This window comes from Colias philodice, chromosome 25 (assembly GCF_061535455.1).
Source record: "Colias philodice isolate Cphi_HAF_F1 chromosome 25, ilColPhil1 Martin Lab GWU primary, whole genome shotgun sequence".
Taxonomy (NCBI): Eukaryota; Metazoa; Arthropoda; class Insecta; order Lepidoptera; family Pieridae; genus Colias; species Colias philodice.
Window position 1 is genome coordinate 3,121,313 of NC_143110.1, and position 24,101 is coordinate 3,145,413.

Sequence of the window (24,101 nt, forward strand, 5' to 3'; positions counted from 1 at the left end):
TTTTTTTGCATTGTATTTCAAATATTAAATTTTTTATTTTTAACCGCATCTTCCGCATTCATCTCTTTTGCCGGAATTAGACATTTAACTTCTACTAGTCCCATTTTCCCTTCTTGATATGGGAGTGTATAAAGTAAATAGACCGGGAGATACTGACACAAAATTTCGAGTCATTTGTAACAGGATGGCGGTTCTACAGGGGTCTTAGTACGCAATGATAAAAAGAAAAATGATAGTGTGATCGCTGGTATCGGTGGTTAAGTCGCGTGGGCGTTAGCCGAACTCGTCGTAAAAATAGCGAAAGTCAAACGATTTGTAACACAAAAATTTTAGTATTTACCGATAGCCCATAAAAAAGAAGTAGGCGGTAGTGTCATGCCATACTTTTCCGGTGTGACTTACAGCCCGCCATACCGACGCGAATATGTTGATTTAAATAAAACAATTATTCAACCATTTGTACCAGGCTAACTTTTGCACAGGTAACCATCGTCGTGCAGCCATTTACGAAAATCGCCATGCCATACTTTTCGGACGATTCCAAATGGTCGCCATACCGCCGAAAATCTGCAAAAAAAATTTATTTCGCCAAACTTTTTGTACCAGTATTGCATTTGGATTTTTGGAGAGTATTTGATAAAATGTGACCATTATTATATTTGCCATACTTCTAGTAGGGGGAAAAAGTGCTGTCATACTTGAAAAATTAATTTAGTGTTAATTTATACATATAAGTGAAGATTTCCAACACCTAGATCTTTGAAATTTTGTATTTATATTCTTTGATCCTCAAACTTCCAGGAAAAATAAGTGCCATACTGTTACAAATCGTTTGACTTTCGCTATTTTCCGACGAGTTCGACTAACGCCCACGCGACTAAGCCGCCGGAACCAGCGTTCACACCATCATTTTTCTTTTTGTCATTGCGTACTAAGAACCCTGTAGAACCGCCATCCTGTTACAAATGACTCGAAATTTTGTGTCAGTATCTCCCGGTCTAAAATTTTTTAGATATTTCTCGATTATACTTTTAAAAAGTTATTATTGTCATTTTGCTCATTAGGTAAAGTAATTTCGATATCAGTTTTAAGTTTTTTGATACCTGCAATAATAACGTCATAATCGCCTGCACATACTTATCGATTACACCCTGTATACAATCCACCATCCACATTCACAGGAAAACATTATGTTTTCCTGTCCTCCTCTCCTTTACGCTGTTCACCGATACATTTTAAATGAGTAAATCTGCTACCACTGAAGGATGTTTCATTGTGATCAGCAAATTTTCACCACTGTTGTCGATTATTTGTTTTTCATTTTTAATCAGCAATTGGGAATCATCAGTTTTGTTTTTTGCAGATTGGTGATGTACCCTAACAATACGTCGAAAAGGGAAAGCATCAACGAATTATCGTTTTCGTCCTCTTTTTTTATTCTTCGCGTCTCTGTTAAACTCAAAACTCAAATTCAAACATTTATTTATTCAATTAGACTTCTTCTAGAAGCACTTTTGAAACGTCATTAGGTACATATTTTTAACATTTACCACCGATTCGGAAAGCAGTATCTACGGAGAAGAATCGGCAAGAAACTCCATAGTTGCTCTTTTTACTTGTTACTTGTGTTTGTTTAGTTCTCAACACCCATTGAATTTTCTATGTTATTGCGATCTTCCATTACATCTGAGTTTTGATGATGTGATGATAATCCATTCGTTTTAATATTGGTACTTAGAGTTGGTGGACTAAACTAGAAATGGTGGACTAAATTTGTCAGCGCGTCTGTAAGATCAAAATATAAAACCAAAATCCTGTATTTAAGTTACAAAATTAATAATCAAACAACATGCCGCTACGTTTAAAATGACTAGAAGGAAAAAAAAACACCTCGACATATTTGGAATTTTGGAGTAAACAAATCATTTTCCCCGTATGTCCCAAGTTCAAGTTCTCAATATAATTTAATATATTTCGTATTTCTCAAACGAAAAATAAACATTTTTGGAACTTCAAAAAAAAATACATATTATAAGAAAATTTATGAGCTTACTTTAGTTTAAAAGAAACATACATCCCTTTACTGAAACCCCGTAAAATAAAGAAATTGTTGCCAATCACCTTTGTAATGTATTTGGTTTCATTAACTTTATGTTCGAAGATAATTTTTTTTCTAGTAAGTACATAGTTACACGCATATTTTTTTCGTTTATTTTCCATATCGAAATCAAATGTTTAAAAATACGAATATTTGCACAAAACTAAGATAAAAATAATCAATTAACAAAAATATTAAATTTAATGAAGTAGAGCAACTTTCACTTCGGTATGAAGGAAAATCGAGCGTAGAGCACACGTCAGAACGCTCCGGCCCAAGGAGCGCGACTAAAGAAATTCGCTAGGATTTTTCCTAATTATTTTAAATATTTTTTTAATATTTAAAGAATTATCAAAATTCAAAAAAAAATTTTTTTAAAGGATTAATACTCATTGGTCTTCAACCATCTCGAATAAATTAATGGAAAAAATAACTTTTAGCAGTATTTATCAATAGATTTTGTAAGGCAAAAAATGGGAAATTTAATGAATTTATAACGTTCTAATTAGGAAAATCATAAGTTTTTCGGCAATTGTATTCAGCAGTTTTTAATAACGACTATATAAGGATAATAATGCGCTGATCAGTTTGTGTAAATTGTAATCGGTTGCAACGTAGTGAGTGCACAAACTTAGCTCGAAATGTCTTTGGGGGAAAGAGACTTATCTTGAAGGCCTGATTAAGGTAACATAAAGTAACTTTACAAATGTGAAAAAATTCACGCGCATTGCGTATATAACACTAATTGATAAACAAGAAAAAAAAAATCAGTTTATCATTTCATTAGCCGGGAAAAAATTGTCAAATAACTTGTTGAAAACGCAATTTTGCTAGACTGCAGCCTTAAAAACCTGTTAGTATATTATCATAATATTTTAGCTGTTATTCGAAAGTCGAGACGTCATATTTTATCTTATATATAAAAATGAATCGCAAAATGTGTTGGTAAGCGCATAACTCGAACGGCTGAACCCATTTCGATAATTCTTTTTTTATTATATTCCTTGAAGTACGAGGATGGTTCTTATGTAGAGAAAACGTAAATATGTACCACGGGCGAAGCCGGGGCGGACCGCTAGTTTTTCATAGATTTTATCACTCGATTCATTTTCCTCAGCGAGTGTCGTAAATCATTTCCTTTTACCTTCCTTTAAATAAACAGTTTGTCATGAGTTTTTGCGTATTTTTGTACATAAATATACATAAAAATTATATTTTCTCAGAAAATTTCAATTATGCCTCAAAAATCAAAACAAGTATTTATATTGTATGATTATTTTCCCCAAAAACCACGGATAGATTTTTTGTGATGAAAAATTTAATTAAAATTTGAAAAGATAACAAAAATACGTATGAAATAAAATAACATCTAATTTTTCTTTTTAACAACACGGCAGAGCTGCTGCGAAAAACGAAAAATAAATCTACACAACCCTTTATAAAAAGGAAATTTTTGCTCAAAAGATCAAGGCACCGCCACATTCCCGCGAAACAATTTCAATTATTCCTGAACGATTCTTAATTTCGATAAAAAACCTTAAGCGACATTGTGTTTACGGTATTATCTTTATTTTATTACTACAATTTTACAGACTAATTATAATTATCTGCAATTATTCGAAGAGCCTTGCCGGGCAATGCGGATGCTCAGCTTCAACTGGGATGACGATCAAAATCTCATTAATTTCGGCGCGTATAGACAAGAGGTCCGCCCATTATTAATTATATCAACAAATAAAGCTAAACATTAACGTCAAGATTGACGAACGGCTGGTTAATGAGTGTGAGGGCTTTACGATGGTTGTTATTAAGAAATTATTTCCGCGTCGACCGCACAGGCCGTGTAATGGTTATAAATGCATTGTTGCAGCTTGAGGTGATACGTTTTTTTTTAATTACTTTTAATTTTTGGCCGGTTTTTTTTTTTCTTTATGACCAGTTGTAAAGTTGTGTACTTTGAATCGGTTTTGGTTTTGGTATAGTCTTATAGAGGGGGTAATCACTGTTTTAAATATGGCATAATAGATCGAATTATTGGTGTAATCAGGATTATTCCCAACAATATAATGATTTAGAGAGATTCAGTCGGTTATTATATTTTATTAGAGAATAACGAACGATTAACGTATTTTTTGAAAATAAAGTTATATAACTTTATTAACTTTTGCTTGATTGCAATTTTGTTTAGGAAAGACAATGGACATGTCACTAATAATATTTATATATGTACAACAATAATTATATTTAAATATGTATACGTTTAGGGTATTTACAAACCGCAAACATTACTTCCCGTATGTGTTCAAGCCAAAAATGTTAATTCGTAATGTCCTTAACGCAAGGTCTTCTAACGTATGTTTTAAAGTGCATTAACTCTTATTGTATTGTTTTTTTTTAATCATGATTTTGGCAACGATTCAACAATTTATTAAATATTATTCGCATGCTCTTGAAGGGTTAAGTATTACTTTGTGTAACTTTAAATAATATTTAAAATAATATACATAAAATAAATAATTAATAAAATTAAATTTCGATTCTTATTTTATAACAAAAAGAAAATATTATAAAAATTGTTTCACCATTGCCGAAAATATGCGAACATAGAGTTACTGTTGCTCTTGCCATTTTTGAATATTAAACATAAGACCCTTAAAAATTACATAGGATAAAGCTATGCAAATTTAACCAAACAAGAAGGTATACTTATTTTAATAATTCGTTACTGTTATTCAGACGAAATTCCAAATCGAAGAGGGAAATCCCGCTTTAAACATTCCTCGTACAGTTCTATCAATGATCGTTAATTTAGTAGAATGTGGACTTTTATTACTGGCGAAAATAATGAACTCAGAGACGACAATGATGTCATAAATAGCAGGAAACCAGGTTCGCGTGATATGGGACGTTTAGTGGGACTTCTAGTTGAATTAAAAGAGCATTAGAGTATGAGTCAACCGAAATTATAAGGTGTTTTCATATTGTTCAATTTAATAAACCATTATCCACACTAATATTATAAATGCGAAAGTAACTCTGTCTGTCTGTCTGTTACTCAATCACGACTAAACTACTGAACCAATTTTCATGAAATTTGGTATGGAGATATTTTGATACCCGAGAAAGGACATAGGCTACTTTTTATCCCGGGAAAATGATGTAATCCCGGAAATCCCACGGGAACGGGAACTAGGCGGGTTTTTCTTTGACTGCGCGGGCGAAGCCGCGGGCGGAAACCTAGTGATATATAAAGGTGTCACCACACGTGCCAAATACTTGCACATCTAAATGTTTTTTTACTCATCGTCATATACATAATATTAGTCGTTATCGGTTCGTGTGACGCGACTCTTACCCTATGGTCCCATCGCGTAGTGTATCGTGTTACTCACGAATTCTTTTGTTTATGGTTATGGTTGAATTTTTACCTCAGGCATACCCCTACTGACATAAAGGTACCATGTACGTACAAATCGTAACCATTAATTTCCTGTCCCATCGCTTGCTTGTTTGTCGCAAGCTGTTCGTGTGAAGCACCCCTAACCCGTCGCGTGGCATTCCATCTTACTCCAATTTCTGGGCGGGACAATGTCCATTAGCCAAATTGTGCTAACTCGGTTTTCGGTTGCGGCCCCTTATTCACTTAGCCTCTGTTGTCGCTTTTCCCAAGAGAGTAAGATTTTGTTGGTATAGGTATTGTTTGTAGTTTTTGGCGTGTTTGTTTACGTTCTTATGAAATAATTAAACAGGAGAACTAAAAAAAATATATGGGAATACAACAAAAAATTTAGACTTTATTTTTCGACACAAAAATTATTTTATCCTCATATAATTTACTTGTTATAAAGCTCATCAGTTCGCATTTATAAATCAATCCATAAGCTTCTTTTCCAATTGTGTTTTCTTCAACAACAATCACATTACAGTATCTTTGAAGCAGTTCCGTAATACTAGATTTATCATTTTCGTAGTACCTATCTACTTAGAAAAATGTTGCCACTGCAATCAAACTTTATTAATTATACAGTTTATACAAGACGAGATATATTGTGGTGTTACATTAAATAGATTAAAATAATAATTCGTTATAGCATTCGGTATCAATAGGAGCTGGCTGGTTGCCAATTTTGCGGTTACTCCACTAACCGGGCACTGCTATGGATAGGGCTGCCACACTGTAATATAATAAGATGTTCTGTACTACATTGCAGTTGTACGAATGCTTTTGAAAAAGTAAAAAGTACGCCAAAATGCTCTAATGGATGATGATAAAATATTTCTTAGAAGTGTTCGTAGAAATCTTGTGTACACAAGGAAGAATAGTTTTTAGTTAAATATGTCCAGAAGAAAAATTACTTTATTCATATTGGTTGTGTAATTATACTTCAAAGCATTAAAAGTTTTTCTGGTATTATTTATTATTATTTTCTTAATATAATGAGGTCAGTATATTTCTTTTCAATTTTATATTTTAGTTATATTTTGGCGGCCCTAGCTTTATTCGATCCGATCACACCTTGTTATGACTGACGAGCTTCGCGAATTGTAGTATTGAGAATCTCTTGGCTCCGACTTTGTTCGCTATATCAGTTTAAAGTGCATTGTATGTTTGTTTGGCAGGACTTTATATATGTTTATGTGTTTTCGATTATTATTAAGGAAATAGCAGATTTAACTATTAAATATAAGTATCTATTATAATAGTTTCCTCTAATTATGTTAATTTTTGTTTTGATGTTCAATTACCTACGCAATACAGTTTTTAACGCTGTCAAAATCATTGTCGATTTTAAGATGTTGCTTTTCACATAAGTACTGAAATATTAGGACCAAATTCGTTACTAATATAGATCCCTCTTGCCTCTGAGCTAGACACAGAATAAAGTAAAAGTCATAGTATTAACTTCATACTAAACCTTCGCATTTAAACATATTCGCGAGGGATATATGTACTGCGAAAATCAATCCCATGTATACTCCACATAACTCAAAAACTGCGTAAATGCGTACACTTTAAAAAGCGCACCACTAATGAAAGTGACATTAAGAAACTTTCGCGAATTAAGCTCGGTACACTTTCCTGACACACATCCGACGGGGTCGATGTACTGGCATGTGACGTAATGATGACGTCACGCGTGATTGTATGGAAATTAGCTATTTGAATTATAATTGCACGGAGACCTGGATGGATGGTCGTCGCGAGGAATTATGGTGGATGTCAGAAGTTTCAAATCTAGGACTCACTATTGCGGCATTTTCAATTTCATTCAGCATTGAAGCTTTTAGCAATAATGAATAAAGTTTGTAATTTGTATGTTTTATAATAGTATAATGACCTATAAGATATCAAGAACAATACATAAATAAATATAGGTAGGTACGTTAGTGCTACATCTTGCGTTGATTTTGTTCACGTTGATTAAGAAGAGCCTGCAGTTAACTTTGTTTTAAGAATACGGGACTGGGGTATAAATGCATCTATATAAATCATAAAATTCTTTCTGTGTTGGATAGCCCATTTATCGAGCTATTTTATCATCACGCTTGGAACAACAGGAGCGGAGCAATGCGGGTAAAACCGCGGGGCACAGCTAGTATTTAATAAAAATGTTTAAATAATATGTTATCTAGTACTAGCTCGTATAATTTCCCTCCAGTTTGGCTCGTTCCACTATCCATAAACACGACCTTACTAACAATGTTCGTAAATTCACTTGATTAATGTTAACGTATAGTTTGGTTCACAATTATATTTATGACAGTTGTAAACATTTTAATAGTGTTTGTTTTATAGCAGTCGAATAGACCACCCACATTTTGTTGTGCGCTTTTTATATGATAAGACTTTGTAATCTTTACTTGTAGTATCCAATACTTTAGAATATATGTACGCGATTTTTTATTTAAATGCAGTAGTCGTAAAGTCTAATTTTATTTTTATTGTGTGGATTTAACAAAATGTGAATTTCTGGATTATTAACTAATTTCCTTAGAATAACTTAATGATTATAATGTCACATGTCCTACCCACATATTTTTTAACACGCTATTAGCTTCACCTGTATGTTTGTATTTAACCGATTCTTTTATTTTCGTTATTTTTTAACACAAGAACGACACTGATTAAATTCAAACTTTGTACAATTATTAATGATCGCTGTCAATACAATAATTTCGTGCGTGGGTGTGTTTACTTTTTATTAAATGTTTTTAACTAGATACTATGGTGAGATAAATCTTTCCCTTATGTTAAAAATCCCATGTTCAATGTTCTAACTATTCAACTATAGTGTACCGTTAACGAGTTTATCAACGATTCCCGATAGTTTTGGCGCATAAATTGGATACATTCGGTGATTTTAGCGGCCAATAACATTGTTTGGTCTGGCGAGTTATATTCGTGATTCCCAATGAAATGAGGTTGTTGAATCGAATTTGTAGTGTACAGGTTGTATACGTAGTATATTATTATTAGTCTGTGGTACAGGAGAATTTGGTGTCTATAGATTGGAACTATTTGATTGGTTGGTGATAGTTGTAGAGACTTGCTCTGGCTTTGTGCAGCGAAATATGGTAAATACTTTGTATTAATATAGATTAAAGATCTTGTATAGAAGCATACTTCACTACATTGCATAGTATAAAACAAAGTCGCTTTCTCTGTCCCTATGTCCCTTTGTATGCTTAAATCTTTAAAACTACGCAACGGATTTTGATGCGGTTTTTTTTATAGATAAAGTGATTCAAGAGGAAGGTTTTAGTATTTAATTTATTAGGTTATAGACAAAGCGGGCGAAGCCGCGGGCGGTAAGCTAGTTATTGATAAATGGGTCTTTAAATAGGTACACTATTTTCTTGAATGTCGAAATTGGTCAGAAACACCGCAGAAAGTAATTAGTAGAGCCTTCAACCTAACTGTCGTTCCAAAGTTCACTGTAAGCAAAAGAAAGTAAATCTATATAATTTGAGTTAATAAAATGAAGAAACGATAAGAAGAATTCATTTTTAATTAATTTTATATCAAATTGCAATCGATTATTTGTTACCAAGTGTGACTTAATGCACACGAACACGTGTTTCCAGAAATTCAACGTGTCCCCAATTGATTCATACATTAATTAAATACCAACACACCAATATAGTTCCTATACCCTTCAGAATAAGAGCTATAGTGGTTTAACAGTATTTACTTTGCTGCATACCGATTTCCGGCTATTGTATCGGATATGGTGACGAAAAGTCCATCCATTGATGAATTCTTGGGAATAAGGTTTCGTTTAACAATTATTATTGTCTTGTATGGTTTTCTTTGCGTGTCAGTTTTGAAGAGATCAAGTGGCATGAATGATACAATTAATGATGTGTTAGCGAAATGATTGAAACAATAGTACTTGTTTTTACTGCCCACTGTTATTTACTACTAGCTGCGCCTCGCGGATTCATGAGACTAGCCGGAACAAACAGACAGATAATAATTAAAAAAATGACTGTTTTGGAATATTATGTACACTGTACCGTATATATACACTATACATCCATATGCATTTAGAAAAATAATGAAAAAATACGGTTATTTCAATATAAAAAATTTCAGCTGTTTCGTTTCCTCGGCCTCGTAGTCTCGATGGCAAATTGATCAAATAAATCTAATCTTCTATATGATTTAGTAAGTTGACCAAATATTTTTTTTCTCACAGACCAAAAATACTACACAAATATATTGCCAACGCATGCAAATCAGTCAGTCTATACGGCTCAATATCAAGAACCACTGAGTCATCGTATCGAATTATAATGTCCTTCGCTTCCTGCCATTGAGTAGCTTCCGTTGAGTGCCTTCCGATGTTAGTATGTAACCCGTTATGGATAAAGGGATATAGTTATGGGATATAGGTTGAGAATTGAGATTGTTACGTTGGCTAATCTATCATCACTACATAGTATAAAAAAAGGCTTTCTCGGTCCCTATGTATGCTTAAATCTTAAAAAGTACGCAACGGATTTTGATGCGGATTTTTTTTAAATAGATACAGTGATTGAAGAGGAAAGTTTTAGTACCTATATAATTTATGTATTAGATTTTAGGCAAAGCCGCGGGCGTAAAGCTAGTAGGTATATAATATACAGGTTGAAGAAGGAAGAAAGTTTGGTATCGACTTATTCATATATTATGTAACTAGATCTAATTTCCATCAATAACTTTCAAATTAATTCATAGAATTATCAAGTTTTGTTTTTTATGTATTTTGATAACTAACTGCAACAAAAGGTAGTTGATTAATTTTGTTAATACTTGGCCATTTTACGCCTCATTGACGACATTTTTCTAATTCAAATAAATAGTTGTGAGAATTTATAACATTATCAATTTATACATTTATATCACCAACGTATAAGCCAAATTTAAAGTATGTATTACCATAACGTGCTCAAATGAATTACATCCTGTCCAACTTCCTAGCGAATCGCTTAGCATTCAACACAGAACGATTTGAAGCTATTACAATCTAACGTGAGCATTTTATTGTGTACTTTTAAAAGACCAGTATAATTTATTAGACATTTTTTATATGAGATAGTTCTGGAAGGTTGGGGCGTTTGATGACGTATAAAAATGTCGGTTTAAGAAAATCTGTTTTTAAATATTGTAAAAGAAAATGCAATATTATTGTTAACTCCAATAAAAATTTTTGCATTCTCAAATCTTTATGTACCTTTTAAAACATAAATAAACATACCTATGCAAACTATAAACAACGATAAAATAAACAACGATGCTGATACGTGTAAAAGAACTACATAGTAGTAAATAATAAATGTCCTTGATATTGTAAAGTCGGTTAAATATAGAGTTATAACAAATGCATCATATCCTACGCAGACTACACTAGGCCTACGTAATGGTCTATATTTCTAATCTACTTTAATTCATGAGATGACTCCACTTTTGACATTCGTAGGACGTGATATAATGCATAATTTTAGTTATATCTACTTCGGATTTGAGTAGGACTCAGTTTGATTAACTTTTTGGTGAATATTAACATCTTAAAGTATGTTTATACATACGAGAATCAATTGTCCTGAGAAAATATATATCTAGTATATTATTTATAACAGAAAGTCGTGCTAGCTACACAACTCATAATTTAAGAACGTTCTTGAGTTAAAAATTTAATGATAATAAGGTCATACAAACATACATATAACATGTACATCAAAAGTATGTAGGTACTTTCAGTCGGACGAAAGAAAAACGTAAACTTATGACTAAATATTTAGCAATATGATCGATCGGGCGATAATCTTGATTGTATCAATCTAGGTTTTTTTTTTTTTTTTTTTTTTTTTTTAAATCTCCTCTAAACCTGCAATCTGCCTTATTAAGCATCAATCTAGGTAATACATATTTCATAAATCTCTAGAGCATCGCAATAAGTGAGTAATCGTAGGATAATAACCGGCATACATACGAGTATATAGGTCGCATTGCAATCGTGACGTAGGTACTCATATCTTATTCCATTCATGTATCCTAACGTAATCATTCCACAATCGATTGCTGGAAAACAAGAAAATTCTCTCCGTTAAGGGAAAAAATACGTATCTACGTAGGAATTTGTAATCGCTTTCGGCGGAAAATTGTATCACATTCCTTGCGTCACGTGAATTCTTACGAAGCTTGATTGATAAAGCACGCTGCCGGTGGGACTCTTATCAGTTGCATGTGATGCATTGACAGTGATTCGTCTAGATACTAGACACGTGGGTGTATGTGAGACGTTGTTTAGTTTGTATTGTAGCGTTGTATTGATAGTTTGCGCTTCTAATGATACGGACGTGGGGTTGGAGCTTTGACTTTTAGACGAGCGTTACAACGTTAGTGATATTTTTAATTGAAGCGATGCCATTACGTTTATATTTAGTATCAAAAGACGAGTCGTATGTAAATACTTGTTAGTGAAATGAAACCGTTGGAATACTGGCAATTCTCAATTAATTTTCTAGTGAGCATCGCTAAAGTCGATTAATAAAAGTGCGTTAAAGTGAGGTGTCGAAATGGTGATGGAATCGGCGCAACCCACGGGGCGGTTCTGGCCACTGTCACCGCGGCTCTGGAGACGCAGCAGTGAATATTCGAAGGTGGTGTTCGAGCCGAGAAAACCTCCTTTATCGCCTATCGAAATACGAAAGCATCGAATTGATGAAACCCCAGATTTGTTGCGAACAAGGCATTTTATAAATCGCTTGGAGCATTTAAATTTGGATGTAGATATAAAAGAAGAGAAGAGAGACGTAGTCAAGGAAGAAAAAGCAGATGAAGTTAAGCTCAGGTGTAAGAAGCGGAGGGAGCCAAGGCCTAATAGTCTACAGTTGTTGTTGTGTCCGTCCAGTTCAGGGCATTATAGCAGCAATACGTGGCGGTACACCAGGGTGCGGTCCAAGAGGTAGGTTTTGGTTTATTAAGCACTTGGTTGTTACGGGATATGCTTTTTATATTATTAGCATATGCCTATTATGTTCCCGTTGTAGTTACATATGAAAGGTTAGGCACACTGGCTTCGTGTTAGTTGATTATAAATATTACATTTGTTTTGGTTTTTTGAAATGATAATAATCAGTCTCTGATTTATGATAGGATTCTTTATTACAATCCAGTAAAAACCGCAAAAAAACAACATATTCAAATGCTATTAAACGACACCATTAAATGAGATAAATTACACAACAGTGTGTACAGTTTTTTCACCGCGATCAGAAACAATTCAATTATTAATTAATCCATTTGTATTTATATATTCTTCGATTAATTCATTTACATTTTTATGTTTACAATTTTAATCAGTTCACAGTGACGTCTTAATAATATTCAATAAATGATGGTAATGTTTTGTTTTAAACGTCTATTTACCTTAAAATACTTGGAGGCAATTATGAAACTTTTGTTTACACATATGGTTATTATTTCGCCCATATACGGATATAAAAGTATAAAAAATTAACGCGTAATTAATTAACGAATTCCGAAATTATCTCGACACGACACTTAACCTTAAGGTTCTTATATCGCAATCAATGTGTTTACACGTAAAGCTTGTTACACACTGATACCAATACTATAGAAATAATTCATGAAAATATAAATAAAAAATTTTAGGTCGAATATTTTGAAAAAGTTTTATGTTTCCAGTTTGAAATATTCCAGAGCATTTTATTTTTTTCAAACTATGTATTTATTTTATAGTTGTTGAAAAAATACTATTAATAAATACTAGTAAAAGTTAACATAAATGAAAAAGTATTGAGTTTGAGTTTGCATTGCTACTAAAAAGCACTTTCATAGCTTTCATATCTCCATAGAATCGCAAGTTCACTGTAACACATGCCTCCAGCTTTCCCCACGCTGCTCGAGTGGGCGTGGCGTGGGCGAAGCCTTGATTGAAGAATGTCGACTGTCAAAACTGCTTATTAGCTGTTAATCTGTATCTGTTAACGGAATAGCGACGTATCAAAACATATGGTGGGTAGCTTGGAATGTATAAGTGAAAAATTGATGAATAGGAGACCTCCTCGATGTAAGGTCTATTAGAGACAGGGTCTGGATGTTAGTAACAACTCGTTTACAATGTTATTTAGGTAAAGAACAGCACAGCTGATTGCTTTGAATCATATGAATTAAACGTTTTTAACCGACTTCAAAACAACAAAAAAATCATATGAATTAAACGTTTTTAACCGACTTCAAAACGACAAATGCTATTCATGGAGGTTCTCTTATTTTTGTACACAATAGTTTAAAATGCAAGGAACGAACTGACATTGTTAGCCTTTCTGTAGAACGCACCATTGAACTGTCCTGTGTTGAGCTTGAGCGTTACATTATTGTTTGCGTATACAGACCTCCTTCCAGTGACTATAATTTGTTTGAGACAGTCATGGAAGAAATATTAAAGCGTTTAGACAGGAGTAAAAAGAAGGTAATAGTATGTGGTGATTTTAATATTGATTTACTTTCACACACACAAACGGCAACACGAATAGTTAATTTGTTTCATTCATTTAATCTGTATAAACTTTTTGATGAGCCCACACGAATAACACCTACTTCTGCAACTTGTATTGATAATATATACTGTGATTGCAAATGTTTAGAAAAATATATTCTCAACACGCTAACCTCGGATCACTGTGGCCAGAAAGTAGTTTTTGAATGGGATTGCATACCTACATTTAAAAGAATTAATGTTAGGCCTATAACTAGAAAAGGCATTCATACATTTAGAAATAATATTGATAATAAACTGCCTGACCTGAATAATCAATCCTTTCATAAAAATCCTTGTGAAATGTTTACAAATCTTTTTAAGTTCATTCATAGTGAATATGAAAAAATATTTAAAATTAAATCTTTAACTATTACCAAGGATTTACCATTCAGCCAATGGGCAACTCCTAGTATACACAGATGCAGGAACGTTCTTTACGAGTTATATGGTATGAAACAATATAACAAAGACTTGTCATTTCTTAGTTATGTTAGAAATTATTCAAAAACATTTAAAAAAGTTTGTTTCACTGCCAAGAGTTTGTATATCAGAGACAAAATACGCAACTCTGACAATAAAGTTAAAACGGTTTGGACAATTATTAATGGTGAATTGGGCAAAATCCGATCAAACGATAGTACCATAAAACTTGTCAACTCTGGTAGGGTCATTGACAAAAGTGCTGATGTTGCGCTTGCTTTTGAAGATTTCTTTAGTAGTGTCCCTGCTAGTTTAACTAAGAATTTAAATTCGTCTTCAGCGCTTGCAGAGTCTTTATTGAGGGATAACGTTGCTGAGTGTAACAAATTATTTGAATTGCGACACGTGACTGCTGATGAAATTGTTAAAACTTTTAAAACATTAAATTTAAAAAAAACATGTGATCTCTGGGGTATGTCTGTAAATTTAGTAAATAATATCATAGAAAACATTGCCAATCAACTAGCGTTTATATTTAATCAGTGTTGCGACTGTGGTATATTCCCTGATTTACTAAAGTTTAGCAAAGTTATTCCTTTATTTAAAAGTGGTGACCAAGAAGACAGTAATAACTATAGGCCAATTTCCATATTACCAACTTTGAGCAAAGTCTTCGAGAAACTAATTTTAAACCAATTAAATAGTCATTTTGCATCAAATGGTTTACTGCACGCCAAACAGTATGGTTTCACAAAGGGGCGCTCTACCACTGATGCCGGAGTAGCTCTTTTGTCACATATATACAAAGCATGGGAAAATTCAAAGAATGCTTTGGGGATATTCTGCGACCTTTCTAAGGCTTTCGACTGTGTAGAACATTCCACTCTATTACGGAAACTAAATTTTTATGGTATCAAAGGTTTAGCTCAGGATCTCATAGCTTCATATCTTCAGAACAGGGTACAAACCGTTGTCGTTAATGGAGAGAAATCTCGCGGTGCGCCGATTAACATAGGTGTTCCGCAGGGATCTATCTTAGGACCGTTTTTATTCTTAGTGTATATTAATGACCTACCTTATTATTTGCAGGATATGTGTGAAATAGTACTGTTTGCAGATGACACCTCATTAATTTTTAATGTGGATAGACATGACACAAATGTTGACGAAGTAAACTCTGCTCTTTTACGCATATCCAATTGGTTTAATGCTAATAATTTACTATTAAATACAAAAAAAACAAATTGTGTAGAATTTATCCTCCCAAATGTAAAAAAGGTGAAAAGGAATATTATTTTAAACGGGGAGGTATTATACCCTGTGGAATCGACTGTTTTTCTTGGTTTGACATTAGATGAGAAGCTTCAATGGGGGGCCCATGTTACCACCACCGCTGCTAAGCTCAGCTCAGCTGCATATGCAGTTAGAAGAATAAGGCATCTCACCGATGAAGAAACGGCTAGATTGGTTTACTTTAGCTACTTTCATAGCATAATGTCCTATGGAATTCTGCTATGGGGCAGGGCTGCAGATATAGAAACTATATTTATATTACAGAAAAGAGCCATACGCTCTGTATATAATTTGCGTGCTCGAGACTCACTAAGAGATCTCTTTAAGAATACTGGTATCCTTACTGTACCGTCGCAGTATATATTTAATAATATTTTATATGTACATAATAACGCTTACTTACACACAAAAGTAGGAGATAGACATTGTTATGACACAAGAAACAGAAATAAAATTGAAATGCCATTTTTCCGGCTAGCTAAAGTTAAAAATTCATTTATGGGCCAAGGTATACGCTTTTACAACAGAATTCCTCATAATATTAAAGAGTTTAGTAGTTCTAAATTTAAATCTTATATAAAAAATGTACTTGTCAAGAGAGCCTATTACAGTATTAAGGAATATATGGAAGATAAAAACCCATGGAGGGTTGTCGCGTGAAAACCACAGGACAGTTCTTTGGCATATTATGATAATATATTATGATATTACTTAGGTAATTTGTAAAATTGTAAATCTGACATGATTAAAAAGAGCAACTATGGAGTTTCTTGCCGATTCTTCTCCGTAGATACTGCTTTCCGAATCGGTGGTAAATGTTAAAAATATGTACTTAATGACGTTTCAAAAGTGCTTCTAGAAGAAGTCTAATTGAATAAATAAATGTTTGAGTTTGAGTTTGAGTTTGAAAAAAAAGGAGGAGGTTATCAATTCGGCCGGTATGTTTTTTTTTTTTATGTATGTACACCGATTACTCCGAGGTTTCTGAACTGATTTACGTGATTCTTTTTTTGTTCGATGCGGGATGGTGTCGAATTGGTCCCATAAAAATTTTATTCGGATAGGCCCAGTAGTTTTTATTTTATGAGCATTTTTGTCTGTAATTGTAAATGTTGCAAGTGCAAGTTTGAAGTCGGTTGTTTTTAACGCAGTTATCACTTGTGTTATTTCCTTTAAAACTAGCCACTATCATTAACCTAGTGCCAGTGAAAATACCGTCAATTAGTTCAAGCCAATTTGAAGATTAATTAGAACATATAGAAACACAAACAAATAACAACGAACAGTTGCTTAAATATTATATTTTAATAGACTGTTGAGAGTGTGTGAGTTGTTACTGCATCTCTTATTTTATTCCTGACTTTGCACCTAAGTATAAACATTTTAGGTATATTATATAAACTTTACATTATTTTTGTAAACAGCAGCTTCAAGCCGGGTATTGTATACGTAGAAATTGCTTTCCGAACCGGTGATACTTTGTCGTAATAATTGCCTTGTAATTGGACGATTCAAAATGGATTCTAAAAGAAGCATTGTGGATCTTTCTTGCGGAATGAATAAATGCTGTAGGCGAGCTTTTATATTATGTATTCTGTATCATAATTCTATAAGTATCGTCGATCAACTACCAAGTTCTTGGTATGAACATGAAGAAAGAAAATAATAACACAAATACCTAGTGATCAAATCAAGACCTAATTTATTATTTCGCTAATAATATTCATAAATTCGTCGTCTGTCTGTTCATTCCGTTATTATTTATTAGTCCATTGAATGAGTCCCTCCAAGGGGGGTCTAGAGTGCGTGAGTTAGTAACGTAAGATGTTTCTTCGGAAACATGTCAAGAGTCCCTAGGTAATAAACATACTAAAACCCCGGGCCACTAGGAGGAGCCCCGGAGTGGGGGGAGGGGGGAAATGGGTCCATTTTTTCATTTTTCGCTTAAATCTCAAAAACGGTACATGTTAGAGAAAAACTTTCAAGGAAAAGTTGAAAGGCCATAAAATTATCTACAAGTTGTACATAAATCATTTTTTCCTATATCCTACCGTTTCTGAGTTATACGCAGTAAAACATGATTTTGGCTCAAACAATTTCCACATCAATCGATCAAAAAATATTTCTTTCTTCCAAAAAACTCAAATGTGCAACTTGTGACCAGTACTGATAGATTGCTCTTAATTAGGTCTATAATTGGTAAAATAAACACATTCCTCCATGGAAGCCTTTAGGAGGAATCGATTGTCAAAATATTATATTAGGGCAGTTTGAGTTACTGAACTTGATCTTTTTATTTTTTTCTTCCAAAAAACTCAAAAGTGCAACTTGTGACCGGTACAGATAGATTGCTCATAATTAGGTCTATCATTGCTAAAAATACCAGATTCCACCACGGAGGCGTTTACGGGGAATTGAATTTTATCAGGGTAGTTACGATACATGAACTTTTTATTTTTTTTCTTCCAAAAAGCTCAAAAGTGCAACTTGTGACCGGTACAGATAGATTGCTCATAATTAGGTCTATCATTGATAAAAATACCAGATTCCACCATGGAGGCGTTTACGGGGAATTGAATTTTATTAGGGTAGTTAGTTAAAAAGTTCATGTATCGTAACTACCCTAATAAAATTCAATACCTCCTAAACGCCTCCATGGTGGAATCTGGTTTTTTTATCAATGATAGACCTAATTATGAGCAATCTATCGGTACCGGTCACAAGTTGCACTTTTGAGTTTTTTTGGAAGAAAAAAAAATAAAAAGTTCAAGTATCGTATCTACCCTAATAAAATTCAATTCCCCGTAAACGCCTCCGTGGTGGAATCTGGTATTTTTATCCATGATAGACCTTATTATGAGCAATCTATCTGTACCGGTCACAAGTTGCACTTTTGAGTTTTTTGGAAGAAAAAAATAAAAAGATCAAGTTCAGTAACTCAAACTACCCTAATATAGTATTTTGACAATCGATTCCTCCTAAAGGCTTCCATGGAGGAATGTATTTATTTTACCAATTATAGACCTAATTAAGAGCAATCTAACAGTACCGGTCACAAGTTGCACTTTTGAGTTTTTTGGAAGAAAAAAATAAAAAGATCAAGTTCAGTAACTCAAACTACCCTAATATAGTATTTTGACAATCGATTCCTCCTAAAGGCTTCCATGGAGGAATGTGTTTATTTTACCAATTATAGACCTAATTAAGAGCAATCTATCAGTATCGGTCACAAGTTGCACTTTTGAGTTTTTTTGGAGAAAAAAAATAAAAAGTTCAAGTATCGTAACTACCCTAATAAAATTCAATTCCCCGTAAACGCCTCCGTGGTGGAATCTGGTATTTTTATCAATGATAGACCCAATTATGAGCAATCTATCTGTACCGGTCACAAGTTGCACTTTTGAGTTTTTTCGAAGAAAAAAATAAAAAGATCAAGTTCAGTAACTCAAACTACCATATTATAATATTTTGACAATCGATTCCTCCTCAAGGCTTCCATGGAGGAATGTGTTTATTTTACCGATTATAGACCTAATTAAGAGCAATCTATCAGTACCGGTCACAAGTTGCACATTTGAGTTTTTTGGAAGAAAGAAATATTTTTTGATCGATTGATGTGGAAATTGTTTGAGCCAAAATCATGTTTTACCGCGTATAACTCAGAAACGGTTGGATATAGGAAAAAATGATTCAGGTACAACTTGTAGATAATTTTATGGCCTTTCAACTTTTCCTTCAAAGTTTTTCTCTAACATGTACCGTTTTTGAGATTTAAGCGAAAAATGAAAAAATGGACCCATTTCCCCCCTACCCCCACTCCGGGGCTCCTCCTAGTGGCCCGGGGTTTTAGTATGTTTATTACCTAGGGACTCTTGACATGTTTCCGAAGAAACATCTTACGTTACTAACTCACGCACTCTAGAACTTTTTATTCAATGGACTATATGCATAATGAATCACTGGTGGTTAGGTATTCCGAGCAGTCGCTTATTAAATACTAGCGACCCGCCCCGGCTTCGCACGGGTGCAATGCTGATACTAAATACACTACAGAAAAATTGTGAACGTTGTATAGGTATAAAAATATAGCGGCCCGCTCCGGCCTCCGGCATCGCACGGGTATAAAATACATAGCCGGGCGGCCGCAAACGCTACGTCCTGCAATTTTGCACGCCTCATAAGCGAAGCGTTGAGGTGGGTACTACTGTCACTTCGCGCAAAACATCTGATTTTTCAAACTTAAAATGTCTTTATGTATCATACATTGCACTTGTAAGATAATACATACACACACATATTAAGAAAAAACACTATTTTTAACGTTCATGATATTTTTGATGTCATTTTTGTTATTTAAACTAGTTAAAAAACAGTTTAAAAAAGTTCTGTCTTGGACGTCCGTGTGTCTGTATGTGCGGATCCTTTTTCTTGTTAACACGATAGCGACCGAAATACTTTACTAATCGAGTCTTTTTTTTTCTCTTACGCTTGAGTGTGCTCAGGAATAGAACCCTTTCATTTTTCAGGGTCTGATTCGATGTGGTTTAATTGTTATTAAATAAACAAAAATAATAATTAATAAATATTTATTAAAAAAAAATTATGAGGCGTGCACTTTTGGATTTTCCAAATTATTTAAATCTGTAATATCTTCGAAAATATTCACTTAAATCATACGGTGTAAAGGGCCATATAGATCTATATTAAATGAACAATGTATCCATGGTATTTAATTGGTTAAGGATTAATGCTGTATTGGTTAAAATCGCTTCGAAAATTAGCCATTATTTGTCGTAAAAAGTAAATGACAAAAAAAAGTTATTGTGGGTTATCCATAAGAGATAGACATATACCATCGCGGACTTTTCTGTAGACCTTTTCAATGTGTATAATACTTAGTACATTATTTTGATAAAACTCGTAGGGTTCAGCCTGCGTTTGCAATGTAAGCGGAATAAATGTAATTTTTTACGACATCACATTAGAAACCTCAAAAATAACAGTACTTCTCCACTACTTAATGGATCTTATTATACATATAAACCTTCCTCTTGAATCACTCTATCTATTAAAAAAAACCGCATCAAAATCCGTTGCGTAGTTTCAAAGATTTAAGCGTACAAAGGGACATAGGGACATAGGGACATAGGGACAGGGAAAGCGACTTTGTTTTATACTATGTAGTGATGACGTTCCCCATCTAAGGCGTATCATCCTTTGTTGAAGTCGGTAAAGTGCTAATTTACTGCCTCGATTCTGTAAGTGTACGTTTGTTATTCATAGTAATTGTGCTTTTATTATAGTAGTCGGTTATGTGTATGCAATTAACAGTTAATTGTATAAATGAGAGTGAGAATGTAGGATGATTCGATCGATTAGCTTGGTGTAAGAAGAACTAGCTTCAAACTGTGGCCTTATTTGCGTTTAGCGGTATGAAAAGCTTATGTACTAAACTTAGTACATAAGCTCATACCGTTACACAGAAATAGATAATGGTCACAGAAATACATTTCATGCAGATTCGATCAGCTGTTTTCGTGTTTTCGTCAGAGTAATTAACGATTTAAATATGCGTCAATCTTTACAAGCTTTCTGGATTATTATACATAAAAAGTAGGTGCTTATTATGAAAGTATGTGACTGTCAGTTTTAAACCCGACTTCCAGGAAAAGAGGGTGGTACTAAATTTGTAATGGATATGTATTGACTATGTATTTCTCGACCTTTCCATTCTTCAATTACAATAAAGTTTTCTAGGACATGTATACGGATCCTTTAGTAGTACTCTTTTAAAACTTTCACTGTATATTTGCTGAATCATTGCGATGTATTTTTCTTATTCTTGTTATGACATGTCTAGACTATATGATGTGTCCATGACGCGTTTACGCCTACATGTTGATAGCTATTTTTCGATACAAATGCTTCGTAGTTAGAGATAATATTGAAGCTCGTTTGAGCTCTAGTTATTTTGTTTACGCTTTTATGTTTTCTTAGCGTTGAATAATTTCACGATCTAGTCATCACATATTATAAAACAAAGTCGTCTGCTACGACTGTCTATTCGTCATAAACTTAATAACCACTGAACCGATTTTCATTATGTTTTCATTATTGTATAGCGCGCGGTTCTTGAGGAAGGTTTTAGTATATAATTTCATAAGCAGAAAGCTTGTTCAATATCATTCTTTGATTATAAACTAAACAGCTTTTATGATTAGTTTCCTTCTTTTTAACAAAGTGCATTGCTACCATTTCATTATAGTACACAGGACTCTTTATGTCCTACAGTCAGTACACAACGCTAAATAAGATATACATGTACTTATATGATACACGAAACATTGATTTTTTGTCATTTGCATAACACGCACGGCTGGCCGGCAATGGCGAATGCACAATGCGTTGTTGCACACAGATGCGCGAAATGGCGGACTGCAGGGGTGCCAACATGATGGAATTTCGAGAAAATTTGTATTAAAATTACAATTTGGATGAAGATGAGGATGTTTGGAAAGATGGATGTTGTATGGAGCTCTAGTCATCTTAATTCTAAACAGCGTCACAGCAATTACCACTATTTTATGTTTATTTTTTGATGACGAAAAAATCAATGAACGAATTTGTATAAAAACAGATTATTATAGTACCTATGGTTGCAAAGTTGCTGATTATTGTAGACTGTTACTAAGTTAATCTTATCCCAGGTACGACGTGAAGCTACGGGTTCCAGCTAGTTTTATACGAATATGGTAAAATTATTTGTAATATGGTCATCCTTAGTTGGTTACCTAGTTCCCGTTATAGTCAAACTAGTTAAAAACTTACAAAATCTCAAACAACGACTCAAGTTTCACTGACAGGAAGCATAAGCTTGTTATAAAGAATAACTAAAGCTGTATTCATATAGGAGTTCGCAAGTTAATTCAACTCAAAAGCTTTGCATTTTCGAGTACAAACTCGATCCAAAATTAACCGCATAAAGCAGATAACAAACAAATAGGTATTAATTATTATCAAATTATTCCCGTGTTTATAATTTCGTAATGTTGGCCAGCATGCTGCCAATCGATGTATGGGGGTGGAGGGGGTTAGGCACCCTTCTGACCCCTGCGCTGCATGGTAATTATAGCCTTGTCTATGGTCAGTGCTGAGGTTGTAATAATGCACTGGATTCATGTGCACTATCACCTAACATTCAATGTTCGAGGCATGTCTAGAAATAGTAGTATTTGACGTGATGAAATAACTGTTTAAATAGATGATTTTACGTTTTTTGTCTCGATTTAATTGGTCTTAATTCATGGTATTAAGTAGAGGAAAGTTGTAAGGATATAGCTTTGAATATTTGTTGCTCTTTCGCAAAAAAACTACGTAATTCCGCCTAGATTCTAAATATTATAATTCTAGTAGAATATGGATGAAACCAAGGTGTAAATTTACTTACTGTTTATCTTATATATAAAAATGAATCGCAAAATGTGTTGGTAAGCGCATAACTCGAGAACGGTTGAACCGATTTCGATAATTCTTTTTTTATTATATTCCTTGAAGTACGAGGATGGTTTTTATGTAGAGAAAACGTAAACATGTACCACGGGCGAAGCCGGGGCGGACCGCTAGTAGTTAATAAAGTTATTGTTAAATAACCAATAAACATTTAGCATTTTAATGTTTCAATTATAATACCAAATAAATAGCACGGAACAAAGAACAGTAAAGTTTAGAACTTTCTACACTTTATTTCTGTTCAATAATGATTAACCCTTTTGTATGGAAAATTCAAATCGCCAATTAGGAACCGCATAATTACAATTTTCAGTAGCTTGTTACTTACAATTATAAGTAATTGTATTGTTATCGGGCATTTTGTAAAAGCCTTCACCCTTAAGCGTGGGGTGTTGTTATTTTTTATGATTTTCCTTGTTTGGTTTCGTATAAAAGGAGTTTTTATGGAAATGTGTACAATATGTTATGACGTAGGTAGGCATAAGCTTGCTGTAAGGTAGTATGTGGGAATAATTTGAGGTATATTTTATACTCTTATGGACTCTTATTTCTTTTACTTGTATAGAATTCTATGTTTACACTGTTCTCTAGAAATACATAAATAAAATTACTATACAGTATCTCTCTCTAAACACCAACAAACGAGCGAGACGCTCAATCGCATTACAAATCAGCCCTGTCCCAATATACCTCCACCTAACGATGATATATCCGTCTACCCGCACTATATT

General features: G+C 33.5%; 1 protein-coding gene across 7 annotated transcripts in view; it reads left to right on the forward strand.

Annotated features, from left to right (window-relative positions):
• Nucleotides 1–24,101, forward strand: part of Fak (protein tyrosine kinase 2 Fak) — a 153,842-nt gene that overhangs the window by 106,137 nt on the left and 23,604 nt on the right. For 3 of the 7 annotated variants that reach the window (XM_089710761.1, XM_089710767.1, XM_089710762.1), the window contains exon 2: nucleotides 12,110–12,549. The exons of the other annotated variants lie outside the window; for them this stretch is intronic. In XM_089710761.1, the coding sequence (XP_089566887.1) occupies nucleotides 12,161–12,549 (389 nt within the window). In that variant the 5' untranslated portion in view covers nucleotides 12,110–12,160. The remainder of the gene's footprint in view (nucleotides 1–12,109; nucleotides 12,550–24,101) is intronic. 7 annotated transcript variants of the gene reach the window in all.